At 41.5% G+C, this 22,265-nt stretch overlaps 1 protein-coding gene across 1 annotated transcript in view; it reads right to left on the bottom strand.

Annotated features, from left to right (window-relative positions):
- The window catches only part of STAM (signal transducing adaptor molecule), a 69,075-nt gene extending 47,074 nt beyond the window's left edge, over positions 1 to 22,001 (bottom strand). The window contains 2 exon segments of the mRNA XM_021064813.1: positions 1,874 to 1,958; positions 21,741 to 22,001. Of these exon segments, the coding sequence (XP_020920472.1) occupies positions 1,874 to 1,958; positions 21,741 to 21,780 (125 nt within the window). The 5' untranslated portion in view covers positions 21,781 to 22,001.

Genomic DNA, 22,265 nt, shown 5'->3' with positions numbered 1-22,265 from the left:
AACGAAATGACCAAAAGCATTAAAATAAGGCAGAAAAGCAATGACAACTCAAATATTTGAATTTAAAAGAATGGTATATACAAAAGTAGTAAATGAAATACACAATTCAGAGGCCTAAGGAGGTTATTAGACCTAACTCAGCATGGAAGCTAAGGGAGTAACATGGTCAGAGTTGTTACATGGCAACTGGCTCTGAGAACTGGACAGAAGGAGTTCCTTTGTGGCGCAGTGGATTAAGGATCTGGTGGTGTCACTGCAGCAGCTGCTGTAGCATACTTTGATCCCTGACCTGGGAACTTCCACATGCTGTGGGCACAGCCAGAAAAAAAAAAAAAAAAAAAAAAAAAAAGGACTGGACAGACAAGAGATGGAAATAGAAGGAAATCCCAGAAGTGTAATTCACCGGGTCCAAGCATGGTGAAGGATGTTACAAGTGGGAACAAAAGAATCAGAGAGAAAAAGGAATAGATACATGCACACAGCAGCTACTCTAACTTAAGTTAAAGAACTAACCAGGCTGGACAGAACAAGACTGAGTATAATACAAGTTAACGACAAGGGAGTTGGATGAGGCCACATTTAGAGACCACATTTTTGGCAACCTGCCAGAGGAGCACATTAATGGCCTAGAAAGGGTGAGAGTGAAGGGGTAGAAAGGCCAGAAAGGCAAGGCACCCTGCCTGGTTTGACCATGTTCAATAACTTAACTAAGGAGCCTCTATGCCAATCAACATTATGAGAGCTGTCACAGAGGCAAACAGACAGAATTTATAAAAAACTAAATGGGAGGTGAGCTTAAAGTTCCAAATGTGAATGAAACAATCAACTTGTTATTAAAAGGGGTAGGGAACAAAGAAGGGAAGGTGGGCTTAAAGCCCAAAGAGTCATGAGTTCAGGTTTCTAGATGGTGAGATGGAGGCTTATACAGTATGTGATCAGAAACAAGGCAGCATCCCGGGACCAGTGCTTGGGCAGAGGATCAGAGCTGCAAATACAGACGTCACATAAGGACACCCGGAAGCTTGAGATTTCAAAAGAAAAAGTACTGGGGGACAAACAGATCATAGAAAGTTTAAGTAACTATCTATATTGAGAAGGGAAGGAAGAAGAGCCAGTAAAGAGACCCTCAGAGGGTTAGGAGTACCGCCAGCGGAGTCCAGGGTCATACAGCAGCGCTTCCTGAGGTCTTTACAGGGAAGTACGGAAAGAAGACACTATCTCTATGGCACAAAGGAGTAAATGTAGTTACTGATGACTAAGACATCATCAGTGCAGGAATTAAGGAAACCTTCATCAGTCTATCAGTTAATCCTCTAGGTACGCTGTTAAGAAGGCCCTGTGTCACCGAAAAAATTCTGTATGCCAAAAAGTTTACAATGCTATTTCCCTAAAACTGCCTCTCTTTCAAAAGTCACTGATTAGGGAGTTCCCTGGTGGCTCAGTGGGTTAAGGATCCAGAATTGTCACTGCTATGGTGCAGGTTCGATCTCTGGCCCAAAAGTCACTGATGAGTTGGGTAGAATGGGCAGATGCACCGAAGAAGAAAAGAACAAAGAAATAATCCCAAAACTTGGTAACTGAGAAGTCACTGATGACTTTAAAAATCAAAATCCGTGGGAAAAGCTAGATTTCAGGAGGCAAATATGGACAAGGGTGAAGAACTGAAGTAGCAACACTGTCACCAGTCTTGGTAGCCCCTGACTAGTTACAAGGAGTAATCTAAATGGCATGATTCCCCCAGTCTCGCTAGTGAAAATGTCCTCTCTCTAAACCAACTGTGACTGTAATATGCTTTACCTTCTAACTCTTGTTTTATTCATGGTAATAAAGAGGAAGAGTAAGTAAAAATCCTTTGAAACTTTGCAACACTCACCCAGTGCGAGACTGACCAACTTTATCACAAATGTCCAAAATAAGGCCCCAATCTTCAGCAGTATTCATCTCACTGGTTGCTTTCTCTGTATAATAGAAAAAGAAATCACAGAAATATTATTTTTAAAAATCTTTAAGCGGTAAATGATCACATTCAAATTACCAAATCTAGTATAATTAAGTATCCACAGATCATAATAGTCGTCAGCATCTGCTTAATGATTTTTTTTGGGGGGTGGGGGCACACCTGTGGATATGGAAGTTCCAGGGCTAGGGATCAAATTCGAGCTGCAGCTGCCAGCCTACACCACAGCCACAGTCACGCCAGACCCGAGCCATGTCTGCAGCCTACACCACAGCACACGGCAACACTGGATCCATAAACCACTGAGCAAGGCCAGGGATCGAACACACATCCTCATGGATATTAGTCAGGTTCTTAACCTGCTGAGCCACAACAGGAACTCACTGACTTCCAAATTAATGAAATAGTTAAGTCCATCTTTAAAAGGAGGTGGGGCACCTTTATTACCTATTGCAATTATTTTCCCCATTTATACCTCATTTGCTTGCTACTTAACATAAGAAAAAATAGGTCTCTGATTTGTTCTAAGAATACACACACACACACACACGCATGCACACAGTTCTATCCTTTTAGCACACAGAAAGACTAAAATAAGAAATATCTTCATTATCATATAACTCTCAGCTTTACTAGCCAGCAAAAGAACACGACTAGGCACAGATCTCAACCAAAATGTTTCAGGTAATTTAATTATTTTATTTTGTTACTTTTGGTTTCTGAGAAGAAGGAGAGAGAAATGAACAAAAGAAAACCAAATCTTAAGTGAATGTCTTCTCTTAAACAAGTTAGGAGTTCCCACTGTGACTCAGCAGAAATGAAAATCTGACTAGCATCCATGAGGACACACTCAGTGGTTTAAGGGGCTAGTGTTGCCGTGAGCTGTGGTGTGGGTCGCAGATGCGGCTCAGATCCCAAGTTGCTGTGGCTGTGGGGTAGGCCAGCAGCTACAGCTCTGATTTGACCCCTACCCTAGGCACCCCCATATACCATGGGTGCAGCCCTAAAAAGACAACAACAACAACAAAACACTTAAAAACAGAGGTATGACAGACTGAACCAATCATGTAATTTATCTCCCTTTCTTAATTACTATCAAGGGATTTTTTTAAAAGACAAACACACAAGGATAAGGAAAGCATGAAAAGCAATAATAGCAACAGTATCTCAACAGCTATAGGACAACACTGATTCTTGGTAAACTGCTTAAGACTCAAGGAAGGCAAATCATGTATTGGAGGTAAAAAAAAGGCTTAAGAATCAGCCTATTGAATCCTCAGAAAATTCAAGTACTGACAGCACAAAGAACATCTTCGATGGAGGACGAAGAAGAAAAAGAGGGCTTCATGTAGCAAAATGGGTTAATGCTGTTTGAAATGCACGTAGTCCTGACTTTGTCTCCTTACCCAAGCACTCCAGCAACCACCTCTCCCCTCCAAGCAAATGAGTGATGGCTCACTCTCCTTAGGTAAAGCAAATGTTTTATAGCCAAGGAGACACCAGGTAGAGTTGACACTTAGGCACCAAAAATAAGGAATTATTTCTGTTTTCCAGTCTGGCATGATAAGCAATTTGGAAGTTATCCTTTCATTCTAACAAGTAAGATGCTAAACAGGAGTTCCCTGGTGGCTCAGAAGGTTAAGGACCTGATGTTGTCACTGCAGTGGCTCTGGTCACGGTTGTGGTAAGGGTTCGATCCCTGGCCCGGGAACTTTATGCATGCTAAGGCCATGACCAACAAAAACCCAAACGAAGTGAAAAATCAGCAACTCTTCTTAGATCCCCCAGAAGTGAGGTCACTGAGCAAACTGCTGCCCCCCAAATAAGACACACAGACAGATGGATTCACTGAATCACAACAAAGCAGAAACACCAGCAGGAACCAGTACCAGGACACAAAAATCTAAACTGAAACACAAACTGCTGGAGGATGAGTACACCAACCTGAAAGTTAAAACCCCAGAGAAACCTAGACTTAGGGGCTTCCCAACACTTTTGTGAGTTTTATTTCCATGGCTTCTCCCAGGTTCTCAAGGTGAACATCTTAGCAAATTCCCCCTATTTCTCCAGCACAGGAAGGAAAACATTTTGATACACACCAGAGTGTTCTCCTTCTAACAAGGCTTACTCTCAGGAGCAATTACTCCACCAGCACCCAACCAAGTAGGGTTTCACCAGAGATTAATCCACCTGGGGGAGGCGGAATTCCCAACTCCAGCTGCTCAAGGCCTCAAGGGGGGAGAAGGGGGATAGTCAGCTCCAGCCCACGCAAGTCATCCTGTCCCTCTTAAGGGGGAGCTTGGAGGAATGCTGAGACGCTAGTGAAAAATTCACTCCCGGGGCAGAGGCTCATTGAAAGACTAAGACTAAATCCCGTGACTATGGTTACCTTAACATGACACCACTGAAGGTGTTCCCTTTATCAAATACATCACACCCAGCTTCCAGCAGGCCACACTAGAAGACAAAGACCACAGCTGGAAGAGACAAGAGCTAGCATCAGAATGAGCATCGGATACAACAGGGGTGCTGGGATTATCAGACCAGAAACTTTAAAGACTACGATTAATATCCTAAGAGCTCTAATGGAAAAAGTAGATAACATGCAAGAACAGATGGATAATATAAGTAGAGAGATGGAAACTCTAAAAAAGAATCAAAGAGACTAGAGATCAAAAATAGTAATAACATCTGTGGCTCTGGTGTCGGCTGGCGGCTACAGCTCTGATTAGACCCCTAGCCTGGGAACCTCCATACACCGTGGGTGCGGCCCTAGAAAAGACCAAAAAAAAAAAAAAAAAGTACTAACAGATGGTCAGAATGGCCATCGTTAGTAAGTCTATAAATAACAAATGCTGGAGATGGTGTGGAGAAATGCTGATGGGAATGTAAATTGGTACAACCACTATGGAAAATAGTATGAAGGTTCCTCAATATAGAACTAAATATAGAACTACCATATGATCCAGCAATCCCATTCCTGGGCAGCTATCCAAAACATTCATTCAAAGAGATACATGCACCCCTATGTTCACAGCAGCACTCTTCACAATAGCCAAGACATGGAAACAACTTAAATGTCCATTGACAGACAAATGCATTAAGATGTAGTGCATATACACACTGGAATACTACTCAGCCATAAAAAAGCACAAAATAATGCCATTCACAGAAACACGGATGCAACTAGAGATAATCATACTAAGTGAAAGTCATAAAGAGAAAGACAAATACCATATGATTGTCACTTATACGTAGAATCTAAAACATGGCACAAAGGAACCTATCTACAAAAGTGAAACAGGCTCATGTACAAGGAGAACAGACATGTGGCTGCCAAGGTGGAGGGGGAGGGATTGGGAGTTTGGGATAGTAGATGCAAAATGGGTAAGCAATGAGGTCCTCCTGTACAGCAAAGGGAACTATATCCAATCTGAGATAGACCATGATGGATAATAATATGTATGACTGAGTTACTATGCCATACAGCAGAAACTGGCACCACATTGTAAATCAACTATGTTGTAATTTAAAAAATTTAATTGTAAAAAAATAAAACAATGAAACATTAAAAAAAATAATATAACAGAAATGAATGCCTATGATCAGCAGTCTGGACACAGCTGAGGCAAGAATCTCTGAGCCTGAAGATATGTCAATAAGAACTTGCAAAACTGAAAAACAGAATAAAAATGACTTGGGGTGGGGGGGGAGAAATTGGAACAGATTTTCCAAGAACTGTGGAAAACTACAAAAGCTGTAACAGAGGCATAAATGAACACCAAAGAAAAAAAGAGAGAAAGAAAGAGAAGAAATATTTGAAGCAAATATGACTCAGAATTTCCCCAAATTAATATCAGACACCAGTGGTTACAGGTCCAGGGAGCTCCAGGAGCACCAGGCACAATAAATGTCAAAACAACAATAATGGAGTTCTGGTCGTGGCTCAGTGGAAGTGAATCTGACTAGCATCCACGAGGATGAAGGTTTGACCCCTGGCCTCACTCAGTGGGTTAAGGATCCAGCATTGCTATGAGCTGTGGTATAGGTAGCAGACCCGGCATAGATCTGGCGTTGCTGTGGCACAGGCCAGCAGCTGTAGCTCGAATTCAAGCCCTAGCCTGGAAACCTCCATATGCTGTGAATGCAGCCCTAAAAAGACAAAAACAACAACAACAACAACAACAAAGCAAACCTCTACATCTAGGCATATTGTATTTAAACTGCAGAAAATCAAAGATAAAGAAAAAAATTAAAAAGCCAGCAGAAAGAAAATCTTATCTATTCAGAAATACACACAACAATTACAAATGACATCTCAGAAACCACGCAAATAAGGAGAGAATGGAATGAAACAGTGTTGAGAGAAAATAACCAATTTAGGATTATATATCCTGTGAAATTATTCACAAGGAAGGAGATATAAAGACTTCCTCAAATTGAGGAGTTCCTGTCATGGCTCAGCAGTTAAAGAACTCAACTAGTATCCATGAGAACACGGGTTTAATCCCTGGCCTTATTCAGTGGGTTAAGGATCTAGCATTGCCGTGAGGGTGTGGGTCACAAGTGTGCCTTGGATCCCTCATTGCTATGGTTGTGGTATAGGCCAGCAGCTGCAACTCTGATTCCACCACCCCTAGCCTGGGAACCTACAAAACCTCCATATGCCGCAGGTGCAGCCCCAAAAAGACAAAGAAGAAAAAAGAAATGCTGAGCTCGTCTGTTGCCAGTAGCTTGGCCTTGCAAGAAATGTTTTAAAAAGTTCTCCAGAGAGAAGACAGTTATGTGTGTGTGTGTGTACAAGCATGTGTGCATGTGTGTGTGTGTGTGTGTGTGTGTGCAGGTATGTGTACAAATGAAAGAACAAGAGACAAATTAGGAATACTTTGTTACTAGAAGGTGATTTGTACTTCCAGTGAAGTGGTATAATGTTAAGTGGACTTGGACTAGCTGTAAATATATACTGTAAACTCTAGTGCAACTATGGAAAGTAGCAAAAAAAAAAAAAAAAAAAAGGAAGAAGTATAATTGATGTGCTAAAAAAAGAGAGACAATGGAATCATACAACATGTTCAATTAAAATCAAAAGGCAGGGGAAAAAGATTAAGAAAAAAATAGGAACAAAGAACAAGGGCTACTACTAGAAAATTGTAACAGATATGGTAGATATTTATCTAATAATATTATAATCTCTTTAAATATCAACCAGCCTAAATACAGAGTTTGGAGTTCCCAGTCATGGTGCAGCGGAAACCAATCCAACTAGGAACCATGAGGCTGCAGGTTTGATTCCTGGCCTCGCTCAGTGGGTTAAGGATCTGGCGTTGCCATGCACTGTGGTGTAGGTCGAAGACCCGGCTCGGATCTGGAGTTGCTATGGCTGTGGCACAGACCAGCAGCTACAGCTCCAATTGGACCCCTAGCCTGGGAACCTCCATTTGCCACAGGTGCAGCCCTAAAAAGCAAAAATACATACATACATACATACATACACAGATTGTCAGAGTGACCAAAAAATGAGATCCAATTATATGTGTTCTACAAGTAACACTTTAAATATAAAGTCACATATAGGTTAAAAGTAAAGGGATGGAGCCACATGGAAAAGAATGAAATTAGAACATTGCCTAACACAATACACAGAAATAAACTCAAAATAGATTAAAGACCTAGATATAAGACCAGACACTATCAAATTCTTAGAGGAAAACATAGGCCAAACACTCTCTGATATAAACAACAGGAATATCTTCTCAGATCCACCTCTCAGAGTATTTACAACAAAAACAAAAATAAACAAACGGGACCTAATCAAACTTCAAAGTTTCTGCACAGCAAAGGAAACCTTAAACAACACAAAAAGACAAACCACAGAATGGGAGAAAATCTTTGCAAGTGAATCAACTGACAAGGGATTAATCTCCAAAATTTATAAACAACTTCTGCAGCTCCATACCAAAAAAACAAACAAGCCCATCAAAAAATGGGCAGAAGATCTAAAGAGACAGTTCTCCAAAGAAGATACACAGATGGCCGAGAAACACATGAAAGGATGTTCAACATCACTCATTATTAGAGAGATGCAAATCAAAACCACTATGGGGTACAAGCTTACACCAGCCAGAATGGCCATCATCAAAAAGACTACATACAATAAGTGCTGGAGAGGGTGTGGAGAAAAAGGAACACTAGTACACTGCTGGTGGGATTGTAAATTGGTGCAACCACTGTGGAAAGTATGGAGATTCCTCAGAAAACTAAACATAGAACTACCATTTGATCCAGCAATCCCACTCCTGGGCATCTACCCAGAGAAAACCACAACTCGCAAAGACACATGTACTCCAATGTTCACTGCAGCACTATTTGCAATAGCCAAGACATGGAAACAACCTAAATGTCCATCAACAGAGGAGTGGATCAAGAAGATGTGGTACATATACACAATGGAATATTACTTAGCCATTAAAAAGAACGAAATACTAGCATTTTTTGCAACATGGATGGACTTAGAAACTATCATGCTAGGAGTTCCCATCGTGGTGCAGTGGTTAACAAATCCGACTAGGAACCATGAGGTTGCGGGTTTGGTCCCTGCCCTTGCTCGGTGGGTTAACGATCCGGCGTTGCCGTGAGCTGTGGTGTAGGTTGCAGATGCGGCTTGGATCCTGCGTTGCTGTGGCTCTGGCGTAGGCTAGTGGCTACAGCTCTGATTCGACCCCTAGCCTCGGAACCTCCATATGCCACAAGAGCGGCCCAAGAAATAGCAAAAAGACAAAAAGACAAAAAAAAAAAAAGAAAAGAAAAAGAAAAAGAAAAAGAAACTATCATGCTAAGTGAAGTCAGCCATACAATGACTTCACTAGCATGTGGAATCTGAAAAAAGATCAGACTGAACTGCTTTGCAGAACAGATGCTGACTCACGGACATTGAAAAACTTATGGTCTCCAGAGGAGACAGTTTGGGGGGTAGGGGGATGTGCTTGGGCTGTGGGATGGAAATCCTGTGAAATCAGATTGTTATGATCATTATACAACTACAGATGTGATAAATTCATTTGAGTAATAAAAAAAAAGAAAAAATCCTAAAAAAAAATAAATAAATAAATACAATTTACTTACAAAAAAAAAAAGTAAAGGGATGGAGAAAGATATACCATGCTAACACTAACTAAAAGGAAGTGGGAATAGCTATATTAATTGGAGACAGAGCCATATCTTGGAGCACGGAAAATTATCAAGGATAGAGAGGCATTACATAATAGTAAAGGGGTCAATTCTCCAAGAAGTCACCTACGTACGTGCCTAACAGACCACCTTCTGGGCCCTAGAGCACACCATAACAAATTTTAAAAACTAGAAATTATACAATGTCTGCTCATCGGCTACAATGAAATTAAACGAGAAATCATTAATAAAAAGATAGCTGAGAATGCCAAAATACGTGGCAATTAAATAACACACTTCTAAAGAATACACAAGCAGAAAAAGGAGAAAATTTAAAGTATTATGAACCAAACAAAAATGAAAGTATAACCTATCAAAATTTGTAGGAGACATTTAATATCAGCATTTACCGGGAAATTTGAATGCGCACATTAGAAAAGAAGATCTAAAATCACTAACATAAACTTCCCACCTAGGAAACTACAAGAGGAAATTAAATTCAAAGTAAGCAGAAGAAAAAAAAAGAGAGCAGAAATGAACGAAATTGAAAACAGAAAATAATTCCATTCCAAATAAAGATTTACTATCATTTCAAAAAAAGAAAAAAAAGAAAGAAAATAGAAAGTGGAGAAAATGCAGTACAACCAAAAGCTGGTTCTTTGGAAAGATCAATAAAGCTGATAGGCTAACTGGAAAAAAAGAGAAAGAACACAAATTATTAATATCAGAAATGAAAGAGGGGAGCTTTCATTTCTATACACATACAAAGGATATGAAATGAGTATTACTCTGGGTTAATACTATTGCTAGGGTCATGCGAGCCTCCAGTTTATAGCCAGTCATCAGAAGCACAGGGAGCACCTGGGATGGCATCTGAAGTATGGAATGAGGGCCGACTTGTGGGACCTAGCCCTTAACCTAAGGGGTCTGACACTAACTTTACGTAGACAGTGTCAGACTTGAGCTAAATATGTAGGACATCTGAAAATTGGAGAATTGCTTGGTGGTGTTGGAGGAAAAAAAACACATCATCATTATGAACAACTCTATGCCTACGAATTTGATAACCTAGATAAGATGAACCAAGTCATCAGAAGACCCATCTACCAAAACACAAACAAGAAAAAAATAGACAATCTGAATGGGCCTGTATCTATTAAAGAAAACTGAGGAGTTCTTGTCATGGCTCAGTGGTTAACAAAAATCCATGAGGACACGGGTTTGATCCCTGGCCTCACTCGGTGGATTAAGGATCTAGCATTGCCATGAGCTGTGTGGTGTAGGTCACAGACATGGCTCAGATGCCAAGTTGCTGTGGTTGTGGTAGCAGCTACAGCTCCAATTCGACCCCTAGCCTGGGAACATCCATAGGCCATGGGTACAGCCCTAAAAAGACAAAAATACCTCCCCCCCAAAAAAGGAAATTGAACAAGTAACCAACAACCTTCAAAAACAAAAAGCAGGAGGCACAGATAGGTTAATGATGAATTCTACCAAACATTTAAGGAGGAAATTATACCAATTCTCTACCATCTCATCTAGAAGATAGCTGAGGGAATACTTTCTAACTCATTTTATGAGGACAGTATTATCCTACTACCAAAACTAGACAAAGACATTAGTAGAAAACTACAGTCCAATATCGCTCATGAAAATAAATGCACAAATCCCCAACAAAATATTAGCAAATGCAGCACAGAAGAAACCAACTTAGAAGAATCAAGAGCCAATGTGAGAGGAACAAAAAAACAACTTCCAAAAGAAATAACTGTTATATTCGGAAACAAAAACTATACCAACGTAGAAAGCAACCTGTCTTGACCGGAGCCCTGCAACTTCAAGAACAGATTATGTTGAAAGGCAGCATCATGAAGATGTTCACTAATATTCCCATTTTTTTAACCTGAGATCATTTGGGGGTGGGAAGCTTGATCCATACCAAGATTCTTACCGATGATGACAGATGCTGGTGATGATAATGAAATTCCTGCCCTCCCCCCGCCCCCTCCCCTCAAGGCCCTGCTGCCTGGTTCAACAGGCAGCACTCATTTCCCACTCTGACTTCCTACTTAGAGCTGGAGGTCAGTCAGAGCTGGAGGTCAGTCACTCTGACTTCCTACTCAGCTTAAAAATCAAAACATATAAAGCAGCCAACTCTGTCCAAATTCTCTATAGGCTTACACTATCTGATTCACAGCAAAGCCCCAAGGAATAAGCAACACCTACCAGTTAGTCACTGCCACTGGAGAACTAGAATAAATAATAAGGCAGCAGTGAGTTGATAACCGATGGGTAGTGGTTGGCAGTGTATGTACGTATGTCTAACCACCCCACTGTTTTCTAAAATGGAAGATAAGAAAGGAGGTTATTCATACGTAAATTCCCTGTGTAAGAACACAAATATCTAAAGCACTTGAGATCTGGGTTAGTTATTTGCTCAAGACATGGTGAAATGTGGACATATATTCAACAAAATGAAGTAAGTTTCTAGCTACGCCAGGTCCTACCTGAAGTAGCCTAGATGCTTAAAAAAAAAAAAAGGAAAAGAAAAGAAAGAAACCATCAGATAGAGACCTCAATATAAGATTGAAAGAGTCACAGAAAAAAAATGCAAAGCCTAAAGCAAGTTGCATAAAGGTAAAGACTTGGGAAGACAGAAAGGGAGTAGCAAGAAAGGCTTACTGATATATTTAGAAGTTAAGAAGAGAACAGGATCAATAACAAACATTTGTTTCTATTTAAGCAAATACGATAAAATTATGAAAACAGAAGTATAAAGAGGAATGTAAGCTGGCTGAAATAGATACTACTCTGTGAAAGGCAGGAAGCACTCCAAGACCTAAAATACAAAATGAGGTATATGTGTTTTGCAAGAAATATCAGAGACCCAAGAAAGTTGTGAGCAAGAAAATAATCTGATCAGAGCTGGATTTTTACCAAAAAAAAAGAAGGAGAAGAAGAATTTATTGCCAATACGTAAAAATGGTTTGGAAGAGAGATAAGAAAATATAATGAGAAACTTAACATTACTCTGGAAACAAAATGGGTTACTCTGAAAGCAAATACTGAAATGCTATTTGTTTTTTTTCTTTTTATGGCCATACCAGCAGCATATAGAAGTTCCCAAGTTAAGGGTCCGGCCTACGCCGCAGCAATGCCAGGTCTGAGCTGCATCTGCGACCTATGCTATGCCACAGCTTGCAGCAACACCGGATCCTTAAACCACTGAGCAAGGCCAGGGGTCGAGCCTGCATCCTCACAGACACTTCATCAGGTCCTTAACCTTCTAAGCTATAACAGGAACTCATATGCTATTTAATTTGTTCTCACTGGCAGGTATGCCAAGAGGCTAACAGTCAAATTTAGCTTCTCAAGCTTCTACAATTGTAAATCCCTTGAAAATTACAATTTCTACTTTGGATAACTCTTCCAATATTCATGCTCTCAGCCTAAATGCTCAATAAATACTAAATCTAATCAGGTAAATGTAATATGAACCCATAAAAGTCATAGAAACATAAAGACCTTTAACAGCATCTACTTCCGTGGTTTTCAAATCTACCTTTTCCATGCAGAAACCCTCCCCAAAGTAATTTGGATGTTAACACATCAGACCTCACAGGCTGAGGGCACAAACCTCCACAAATCTCCCCTCACTTCAGACACATGAAACAAGCTCTGGGGTTCCCAGGCCACAAGCACTTCTAACCAACTGGCTACAAATCCCGGGTTTCCACTATCCCTTTGGGTTTGATAACGCACTATAACATCTCACAGAACTCAAGAAAACACTTATATTTACAGTTTCGTTACATAAGATACAAATAGCAACCAGCCAGTGACAAGACAGGCCGAGGGCTAGGTCTGGGCGGATCGCAAAGGCAAAGCTTCTGTGCCTTCAGGATTTATCCTCCTCCCGGTACATCAATGTGCATCACCAACCAGGAACTGCATTGGAGATCAGTGTCCAGATGTTTTTGGGGGGTTTCATTATAAAGGTATGATTGAACAACTGGCCACCTCGTGGAACTCCATCTCCAGGCCCACTCCCCCTTTCTGGAGGTCCAGCTGACATCCTGGGACTCTAAGTCCCAACAATTCACTCACAAGGTGGGTTTTTTTGGAGGGACCAGCTAAGTCACCTCTCTCACATAAACCAAGGTCCTGTTCCAGGAGCCCACCATAAAAACGAAAGATGTTCCTATCACTCAGGAGACTCCATGGATTTAGAGGTTCCCTTCCAGAAAACAAGGACAAAGACTAGTAAATTTTTTATTATTCAACATCTCTTTCATAAGAAAAACTTATCTTAAAAGAAATGCAATATGGAAAGCAAATTCAAGTGGAACTGTTCTGGAGAGTTCCAGAGTCTTGCCCCACAGGCCCCTCTGATGTCCAAGAAGACTGAGTGAGTCATGCTGAACAATGTCCCTCAGTCTAACATTTAGAGTCTGTGGATTCCAAATGCAAAGGTCAAAACAGTCAGAAAAAAAATCCCCAAAAGCTCCAAAAAGCAAAACTTGAATCTGCCCTGCCTGGGCAACTATTCACATAACATTTACATTGTATTTACAACTACTTACATAGTATTTACACTTTACTAGGTATTACAAGTAATCTAAAGATAATTTCAAGTATATGAGAGGGATGTGCATAGGTTATAACATCATGCCATTTTATATACGGGATTTGAACATCTGCAGACTTTTGTTGCTTTATTTTTGTCTTTTTAGAGCCACAGTCATGGCAAATGGAGGTTCCCAGGCTAGGGGTCGAATCAGAGCTGCAGAGGTTGGCCTATGCCACAGCCACAGCACTCAGGATCCAAGCCTTGTCTGAGACCTACACCACTGCTCACCGCCACACCAGACCCTTAACTCTCAGAGCAAGGCCAGAGATTGAACTCATGTCCACATGGATACTAGCTGAGTTTGTTACTGCTGAGCCACAATGGAAACTCCCAGTGTCTACAGTTTTGGTGGCCACTGGGGTCCTGCAACATTGCATTCCCTTGAAGATAGTGAGGGACAACAGTATTTCATCGCAGAAAAGTAAGTTATCACTTTGATCTGGCAGTGCCCTTAAATAATTAATTCATCATCCTCACTGATGGTTAGCCAGTCTTTTGAAAACTTACTTTTGAAGGTTTACCGGTTTTTTTAAAAAACACGCTTAAATGTTAAAACCTGTCGCTTTATTTAAAAATATAGTAGTTCCTGTTGTGGCACAGCAGAAACGAATCCGACTAGGAACCATGAAGTTGTGAGTCCGATCTCTGACCTTGCTCAGTGGGGTGAGGATCTGGCGTTGCTCTGAGCTTTGGTGTAGGTCGCAGATGAAGCTTGGATCCTGAGTTGCTGTGACTATGGTGTAGGCTGGCAGCTGTAGTTCTGATTAGATCCCTAGCCTGGAAACCTCCATATGCCGCGAGTGCGGCCCTAAGAAGAAGAAGAAAAAAAAAAAAAAAAAAAAAAATATATATATATATATATATATGGTAGCTGGAGTTCCCATCATGGCTCAGCAGTTAATGAATCTGACTAGCATCCATGAGGATGCAGGTTTGATCCCTGGCCTTGCTCAGTGGGTTAAGGATCTGGCGTTGCCATGAGTTGTGGTGTAGGTTGCAGACACAGCTCAGATCCCATGTTCCTGTGGCTGTGGCATAGGCTGGCAGCTGTAGCTCTGATTCGACCCCTAACCTGGGAACTTCCATCCGCTGCAAGTACAGCACAAATAAATAATAGCTAAGCATCTTAAAACAATTTATTTAAAAGTTAATAGTGAATGAGAAACAATAGGTTTATGTCTTATCAAACATAAATTACCTATTACATGACTAAGGACGATCTGAATTAAGGCATAAACAGGAGTGTCCAGTATAGTCATTAGCAGATACTATGCTAAACACTCTCCTATATATAAACAGGACCAGTATCTGACTCAAACTTATGTACACAGATCGGAAATGCAATCCATTCCAGAATGCGAAAACCATTCACATTATTTATTGATGATGCGTCCAGATCAGCAGTAGCACAGTTCCTCTCAGTTTAAAATACTGATTTAATTCAGAAAAATGTAAATCACCCAGTTCAACATGGTTTTGTGCACAGGAAATGAAGTCAAAACTATTTATTTTCCAAGACAAAAACATGGAGGATGGGAAAGGGGAAAGTGACGAGCAGAAATAACAGACTTGTTTCTAAAGAACTCAAAGCTTCATAATGATCTCATTTTATCTTCAGATTATCCTTACTTTTTTACTCAAAAAGAGGAGATTGAGAAATTTGCCTAGCAGTACCCAGAAAAATCATACGCTGAGCCTCATTTGAATTTCAGTAATTTTCGCAATGGATTGAAGAACTGCTTTCTGAAGAGCAGCTGCTTTTGATTTTCTCAAAATTTACAACTGCCAAAGATTTGGGGAGGTAAGAAATACTGACAAGATGACTGCCATCATATGATGGCTATAGGAAAAAGACTGTCATTGAGTCAGCCTAAATGGAACAGTTCCTCAAAAATGGCCCAAGGAGAAAGCAAACCCTAAAGAAATTACCCTCTTTTTCAAGATTATCAGAATCAACTTTTCAAAAATGTTTTCATCTAACATCCCTGTCCCTCCTGACCACTGGAAATCACACTAGATGAGCAACATGAAGCTCTTCTATCCAGAAAGGGAAGGAGGCATCAAAGAAACAGCATGAAGGAATCTCGGAAAAGAACACAAAATAGAAATGAAAACCTAGAAGCATTAGAAAGAAGACCTTATAGGAGAAGTAAATTAGGAACAGAAGAAACAAGGAGTACAATTCCTTAACCCAGAGCTTTAAGAGACCTGTATTCCGGATTTTCACATCTTTCTCCTGAGTATGTTTTCACAGTAACTGCTTCTACCCAGAGAATCTGAGTGGTGCTCGCCAAAGGCTCACATCCATGCCCATCTTTATGACAAGAGGAGTTAAAATGAGTCTGCTGAGCACTGCACAGCAGGTCCTGAGCTAAGTCCTCTGAGTGCATCATCTCCTTACAACACCCTTAATAGGAACTGATGAGGGAAAAAGTACGTCAGGTCAGAGGATCCTTAACTGAAAAAGCAGTGGTATAAAGCCAACAAGGAAATACCCCTTGAGGAAGAGTGGAAGGAGAGGCTGAAGAGGTAAAAAGCAGCCAAATACTCAAAGTTCTTAAACACCATGGTGCAAACTTCAAATTTCTGTGATAAGCTTCGGATTCACTAAAATATTTTAATCAGAGGAGCCATACGGTTTCATTTACATTCTAGAAATATCACTGCTGCCTGGAAAATGACTAGGGACAGACTGGAGGCAGGATAATGGTTAGAGGCTACTGTACTAATCTGATACAGAGCTAAACCTGCCTGGCAGTGGCAATGAGAACAGGAAGGCTGGGAGGCATGAATAGAGGGACATATGAATGGACCCAAGAGCTATGAGGGAGGATCCCTGGGGGCAAAGTGAGTTAAGGGTCAGGCACTGTCATTGCCGTGGCTGCAGCACCGGTTTGATCCCTGACCTGGGGAACTTGCACATGCCTCAAATGTGGCCAAAAAATTAAAAATTATTGGGAGTTCCCATCGTGACACAGCGGAAATGAACCTGACTAGGAACCACGAGGTTGCTGGTTCGATCCCTGGCCTCGCTCAGTGGGTTAATGATCCAGTGTTGCCATGAGCTGTGGTGTAGATCGCAGATGCCACTCAGATCTGGCGTTGTTGTGGCTGTGACATAGGCTGGCAGCTACAGCTCCAACTGGATATCTAGCCTGGGAACTTCCATATGCCACAGGTGCGGCCCTAAAAAGACAAAACACACACACACACAAAAATAAATAAATAAATAAATATAACATCGACAAACTAAAAAAAATCATAATAAAAATTTATAAATAAAAAAATTAAAAATTGTTAATACTAAGCTACAACAAGTTAAAAAAAAAAAGAAGAGCTAACAGAAAGATAAGCATAAAGACCATGGCAACACCAGAATCGTTCAGGGCAAGTCCAGTGTGCCTGGCAGACAGAAGACAGTATATACCTGCTGTGGAAATGTTGAGAATTACAACTACAGAATTTAAGAATGACTTCCAGGTTCCAGACACGTATGACTATGTAAATTGAAGTGCCAGTCGTCAGAAAAGAGGAAAAGCATACTTGAGAAGACAAGTTTGAATATGACTTTGAACCTGCTGAATTTAAACCATCAGCTCCAGGAAAGAGTTAGAAAGTCATGTGTTTTTCTAAGTATTCTTCAGAGCAACTCCACGAGGTAGATATTTTTATCTCTATTCACAAAAGTGGTAAGTAAACTCCAAGAGGTTCTATACTTGCCCATGTCCATATTTCACCCACTTACTAAGAGCAAATGCTGCACCTGCAAGTTAAACCCAAAGCCCAGGCAAGGTCTTTTTATTACATTAAACTGCAGAAGAAGAACGTAGCATTAACACAGATGAGGATTAAACTGTTTGTGGTTTGATACGGACTGGGCTGGTAAAACAGAGTAAAAACATGTCCACATGTCCATGTCTAGAGGATATGAACTGGTCCAAAGGAGTGTGACTAGGCATGCAAGCGTAGTATTTATCCAAGACCTGATGATTTAGCAGAGGCAGGGAAATGATTCAGAGAGGCCTCCTGGGTTTCAAATCAAGATAATTAGAACATTATAAAATCATCACATAATGAAGGAAGAACCAGACTAGAAAGATGAGTTCAGTTTTCTGATAGACTGATTTTTTTAGGTGATATCAGAATACCAAATAGAAATGCAAGACTGGAGACATAGCAAATTATCAGTAACTCAGTACTTGATAAATACCTTTACATTTTTAAAGTAGAGCCAAAAGATCCTGCTGATTGTATGGATGTGGAGTGTGAAGGAAAAAGAGGAATCAATGATGACTCCTAGACAGTAAATATCAATGGTGCCAGCTACCAAAACAAACAAGGATGAAGGAATGCACAGGTGTGGGGAAGAAAACAAAACTGATTATTACTTCTATACCCCATATTAAAGATAAGGAAACTGAGGCACAGAGTATTTAAGCAACTAACCCAAAGTCACACTGCTGGTAAGCAGCAGACCTGGGAAGTGAACTCAGGCAGTGTAGCTCTAGAGTCTGAACTCTCAGTGCTAAGTTAAATTGCCTCCAAAGACACCAAGGGGGAAAAAAACATCAGAAAAGAAGTAGAAATGAGCCTGAGGCTCAGTTCAACATTTGGAAGTCACAAAAAGGAGAAGCCAAAAAGACTAAAAAAGAGCTAAGTAGAAAATGAGAAAAAGTCGGGTGTCCTGGAAACCAAATGAATAAAGTACATCAAAGAGGAGTGCTAGGAAATCAACAAAGAAATAGACTAGGAACTGACCAATGGACTTGGCAAGATGGAAGTCAACAGGGACTCTGAAATAAAAGCTTGATGGAATGAGTTATCTTTGTAATTCAAGAGTTGAACTTAGCAAGAAATATAACATCCAAAATGAGATTCATGTACTCAGTAAACGTTTACCAAATGCTTATTACTGCCAGACACTGGTCTATGTGTTGGGGACACAGACAGTAATGAACAAACCAGACAAAAATCTCTGTCTTCACCGAGCTCACATTCTAGTAACACACTTAGGTGTTTCCTCAAAAGAAAAGCTATCCTGAGTACTTCACCTCTTTATATGAAATGTTACATGGCATCAATCAGTTTCTGATTCACCATTTCACTCTGTCAGTTTAGTGATGAAAGCTAAAGGCAATTAACTTTGAGGAGGAATAAATATATGCTAATGATAAGTGATAAACATATCAAGTGAGTTAGTGGGAATACTTTAATATCACTGACATACTCACCAATGGACAAAGCTACATACTTATTCTACATGCTATCCTAGTAAAAAATTTTGAATAGGAGTCTGTTGGGCTCTGTCCAAGGATGATTTACTGGGAGTCTCTGGCAGGTCTTCTTAGATAACCTTTCAGGATAGTTGAACACACAGATCATAAGAGAACTGATTCAAATACCGAAACTTTAAAAAGTAAGCTCTTCTGGAGCAAACAAGGTTCTTACACTCAAGAAGCTTACAGTCTATCGACACATTCTCAATTCAACACATTTTTATTAAGCACCTACTCTGTAGCAACTACTAAAAATAAAAAGCATAATATAGGATAAAACTATCTTTAACGGTAAAAATTTGGTAAAGACAAAAGGTACTACAGTAGTTTTGAAAACGGTGAAGACTGCAATGGGCTAGAGCAGTGCTTCTTAAGTAGAAGCTACTTTGTGCCCCCAGGGGACACTGAACTATGTCTGGAAAAGTTTTTAAGTCCAACCAGGGTTTGGGTGGGGAGAAGTGCCACTGGCATCCAGCAGGACGAGGTCAGGGATGCTGCTGAACACCCCACATGAAGAGGACAGACTCTCCCAAAAGAGGCAGTTAATTGGTCCAAACTGTCCATAGTGTCACTAAGGAGAAACCCTAGGTTAGAGTAATCAGGAAATGATTCAGAGATAAGTTGTCTTCTGAGTTGGCCCTTAATCATGAGGACGTATAGAAAGGTAGAAGAAATAATCAAGCAAAAAGCATAAAAGCAATAAGGAGCTCTGCGTTTGAACTGGGTGGCGTAAGTGTTGAGAAAGGGTTTGGCATTAAGAGATTTATCTGGGAGTCCTGCTGTGGTGCAACAGGATTGGCAGCATCTTTGGAGCACTGGGAAGAAGGTCTGATTCCTCATTAAGGATCCAGGGCTGCAGCATACATTGAAACTGCAGCTCGGATTTGATCCCTGGCCCAGGAACTCCATATACTGGGGGACAACCAAAAAAGGAAAAAAAAAAAATTATAATTTTTAAAATGTTTAAAAAAAAAAGGAGGAGTTCCCGTCGTGGCGCAGTGGTTAACGAATCCGACTAGGAACCATGAGGTTGCGGGTTCGTTCCCTGCCCTTGCTCAGTGGGTTAATGATCCGGCGTTGCTGTGAGCTGTGGTGTAGGTTGCAGACGCGGCTCGGATCCCTTGTTGCTGTGGCTCTGGCATAGGCTGGAGGCTACAGCTCCGACTGGACCCCTAGCCTGGGAACCTCCATATGCTGCGGGAGCGGCCCAAGAAATAGCAAAAAGACCAAAAAAAAAAAAAAGAAATGTATCTGAACCCAATGGAAATGTGGGTTCAAAAAGCAATAAGATATAAAAGTGACTGGGTAGTTTGGAAGCTAGATTATACACAACCATGAAAATCAATCAGATCAAGCTGCTGGAAATAAAAGGAGCAAGTATCAAGAAAATGTTTTATCTTAAGCATTTGCCCTGGAAATTAATGTAGTAAGTTACAAAACTGCCTGAGAGCAGCAACCACAACTTCTTCATCACTCTTATGCCACGCAGCAGTGTCCTGTCAAGAGTGTGTGCTAAGTCCTTTTTAAATTAAATGTAACTTCCCAATTATTTATTAACTATTACATATTAATTCACTGAACCACAAACAGTGAATCAATATGTCTTCCCTCTCTTTAGTTTGAGAACGTTGGGATCTCACTTTGAGCTGGGCAGTGTCAGAGGTAGGGCTGAACCCTTTTCTCATCTCAACCCAAACCTTCAAGTTTCAGTGGCATGCAGTAAGCTGGAGTTAAAAAAGCAAAATTCAATTCCTTCTTAATTAAAATAAACAAAGACATTAAAAAAAAAAAAACCTCCCTAAGGTTGCCCTTATTCTTCTTTACTAGAGTAACCAGACTTGGTTCTTAACTTGCTTTCATTCCACACGTGTGTACGTACCAAAGTAGGTCCCAAGGGGATTCAAAGCATTCCAAACTTCTCTCCCTGAAAACTCAAAACTCCTGTAATGATCACCCTCAGATCAGAAAAAATAAAACAAAATAAATACAAAGCTAACCTGTTGAATCGGTATGATCAGTATTTAAAACCAATGATTCAGAAAGCCCCGCCCCCCCCCAAAAGAGCACTTCAAATTCACAACAAATTAGGATTGTCAAAGTTCCAGGTCCTCTTCCACAATTCTTAAAGCACTGAGAGGAAAGCAGCCCAGTGGCTCAGGTCCTCAATTCGGTTTCTGTTGCTGCCAAGTATTCCATTTTCCTCTCTCTTTCCCCCAATACCTTTGAGAGTCTATCCTTAAACAGAAGCTCTCTCCTTCCGTTACAGTCCTAAAACGGATTTTTAAAAATCCTCTAAGGAAGCTAACCTAAAACCTTTGACATACGTCCCGGGAAACACTTTTTTACAGGGCTTATCATCCCACGCTGGCTGAGACTCCCTTGCTTTCAAGTGCGTTCACCCAGAAGCACGGTCCCGGCACCAAATGCTGTACCAGCTGTTCCTCCGCGGCCTCCCACATCCACCTTTCAAGCAGTTTTTTCCAAGCCCACAGCCCCAGCTCAAGGCCCATTTTGCAGGCTCCCTCAGTCTCATTTCTTTCAAAAAGGATGCGCCAAGCCCTCAACCTCCTCCAAACTCGTACAGAAAGAGCCTCTGTAAAGGGGAAGAACTCGGCCCCGGCCCGGGGGGCCCAGAAGGTCCGCGGAGAGCCGGCAGCGTGGGCTCGCGGTCCGCCGAGGGGGTGGGGCTGGGAGCGACCAAAGCACTCACCCACATCCTGATCAAAGGGGTTGGTGGCAAAGAGAGGCATCTCCACTGCGTGCAGAGGTGTCCGCAGGGACTCCCCCTCGACAGCACGGGAGTCAGGCTGGGACGTGGGAAAGGAGACTACTCAGGCAAAAACAGCGACGCAGACGGAGTCCACGGGGACCTCGGCAGCTCCTCCTCTCCCCGACCCCCAATTACCGCGGCGGCGGCGGCGGCGGCGGCGCGGCAAGAGCTGAGAAGCCGCGAAGGCCCCCTGCGCGCGCGGAGCCTGTCGGGAATCTAGGCGCCCTCGGCGCTGCCTGCCCAGAACCTGCCCGGAATCTGCCCCGCCAAAACAGGCCCCATCCCAGCGCCCCTTCCATCCGGCCCCCCTCTTGATTAGCCACGCGAGAGAGGGGCAGTGACACCTGCATTTTCTGCTTTAGCTTTGGCCGGGAGCCTCCGGAGGGCGGGGTCCTCCAGGCGCGCAGAAGCCCACTAGTGAGCCCAGGAGTGAATCAGAGAGTGAGCAGATAGAAAAGGGTCGTG

The sequence above is a fragment of the Sus scrofa genome, chromosome 10 (assembly GCF_000003025.6).
Source record: "Sus scrofa isolate TJ Tabasco breed Duroc chromosome 10, Sscrofa11.1, whole genome shotgun sequence".
In the NCBI taxonomy this organism is placed as follows: domain Eukaryota; kingdom Metazoa; phylum Chordata; class Mammalia; order Artiodactyla; family Suidae; genus Sus; species Sus scrofa.
This window is presented reverse-complemented; position numbering and strand designations above follow the sequence as displayed.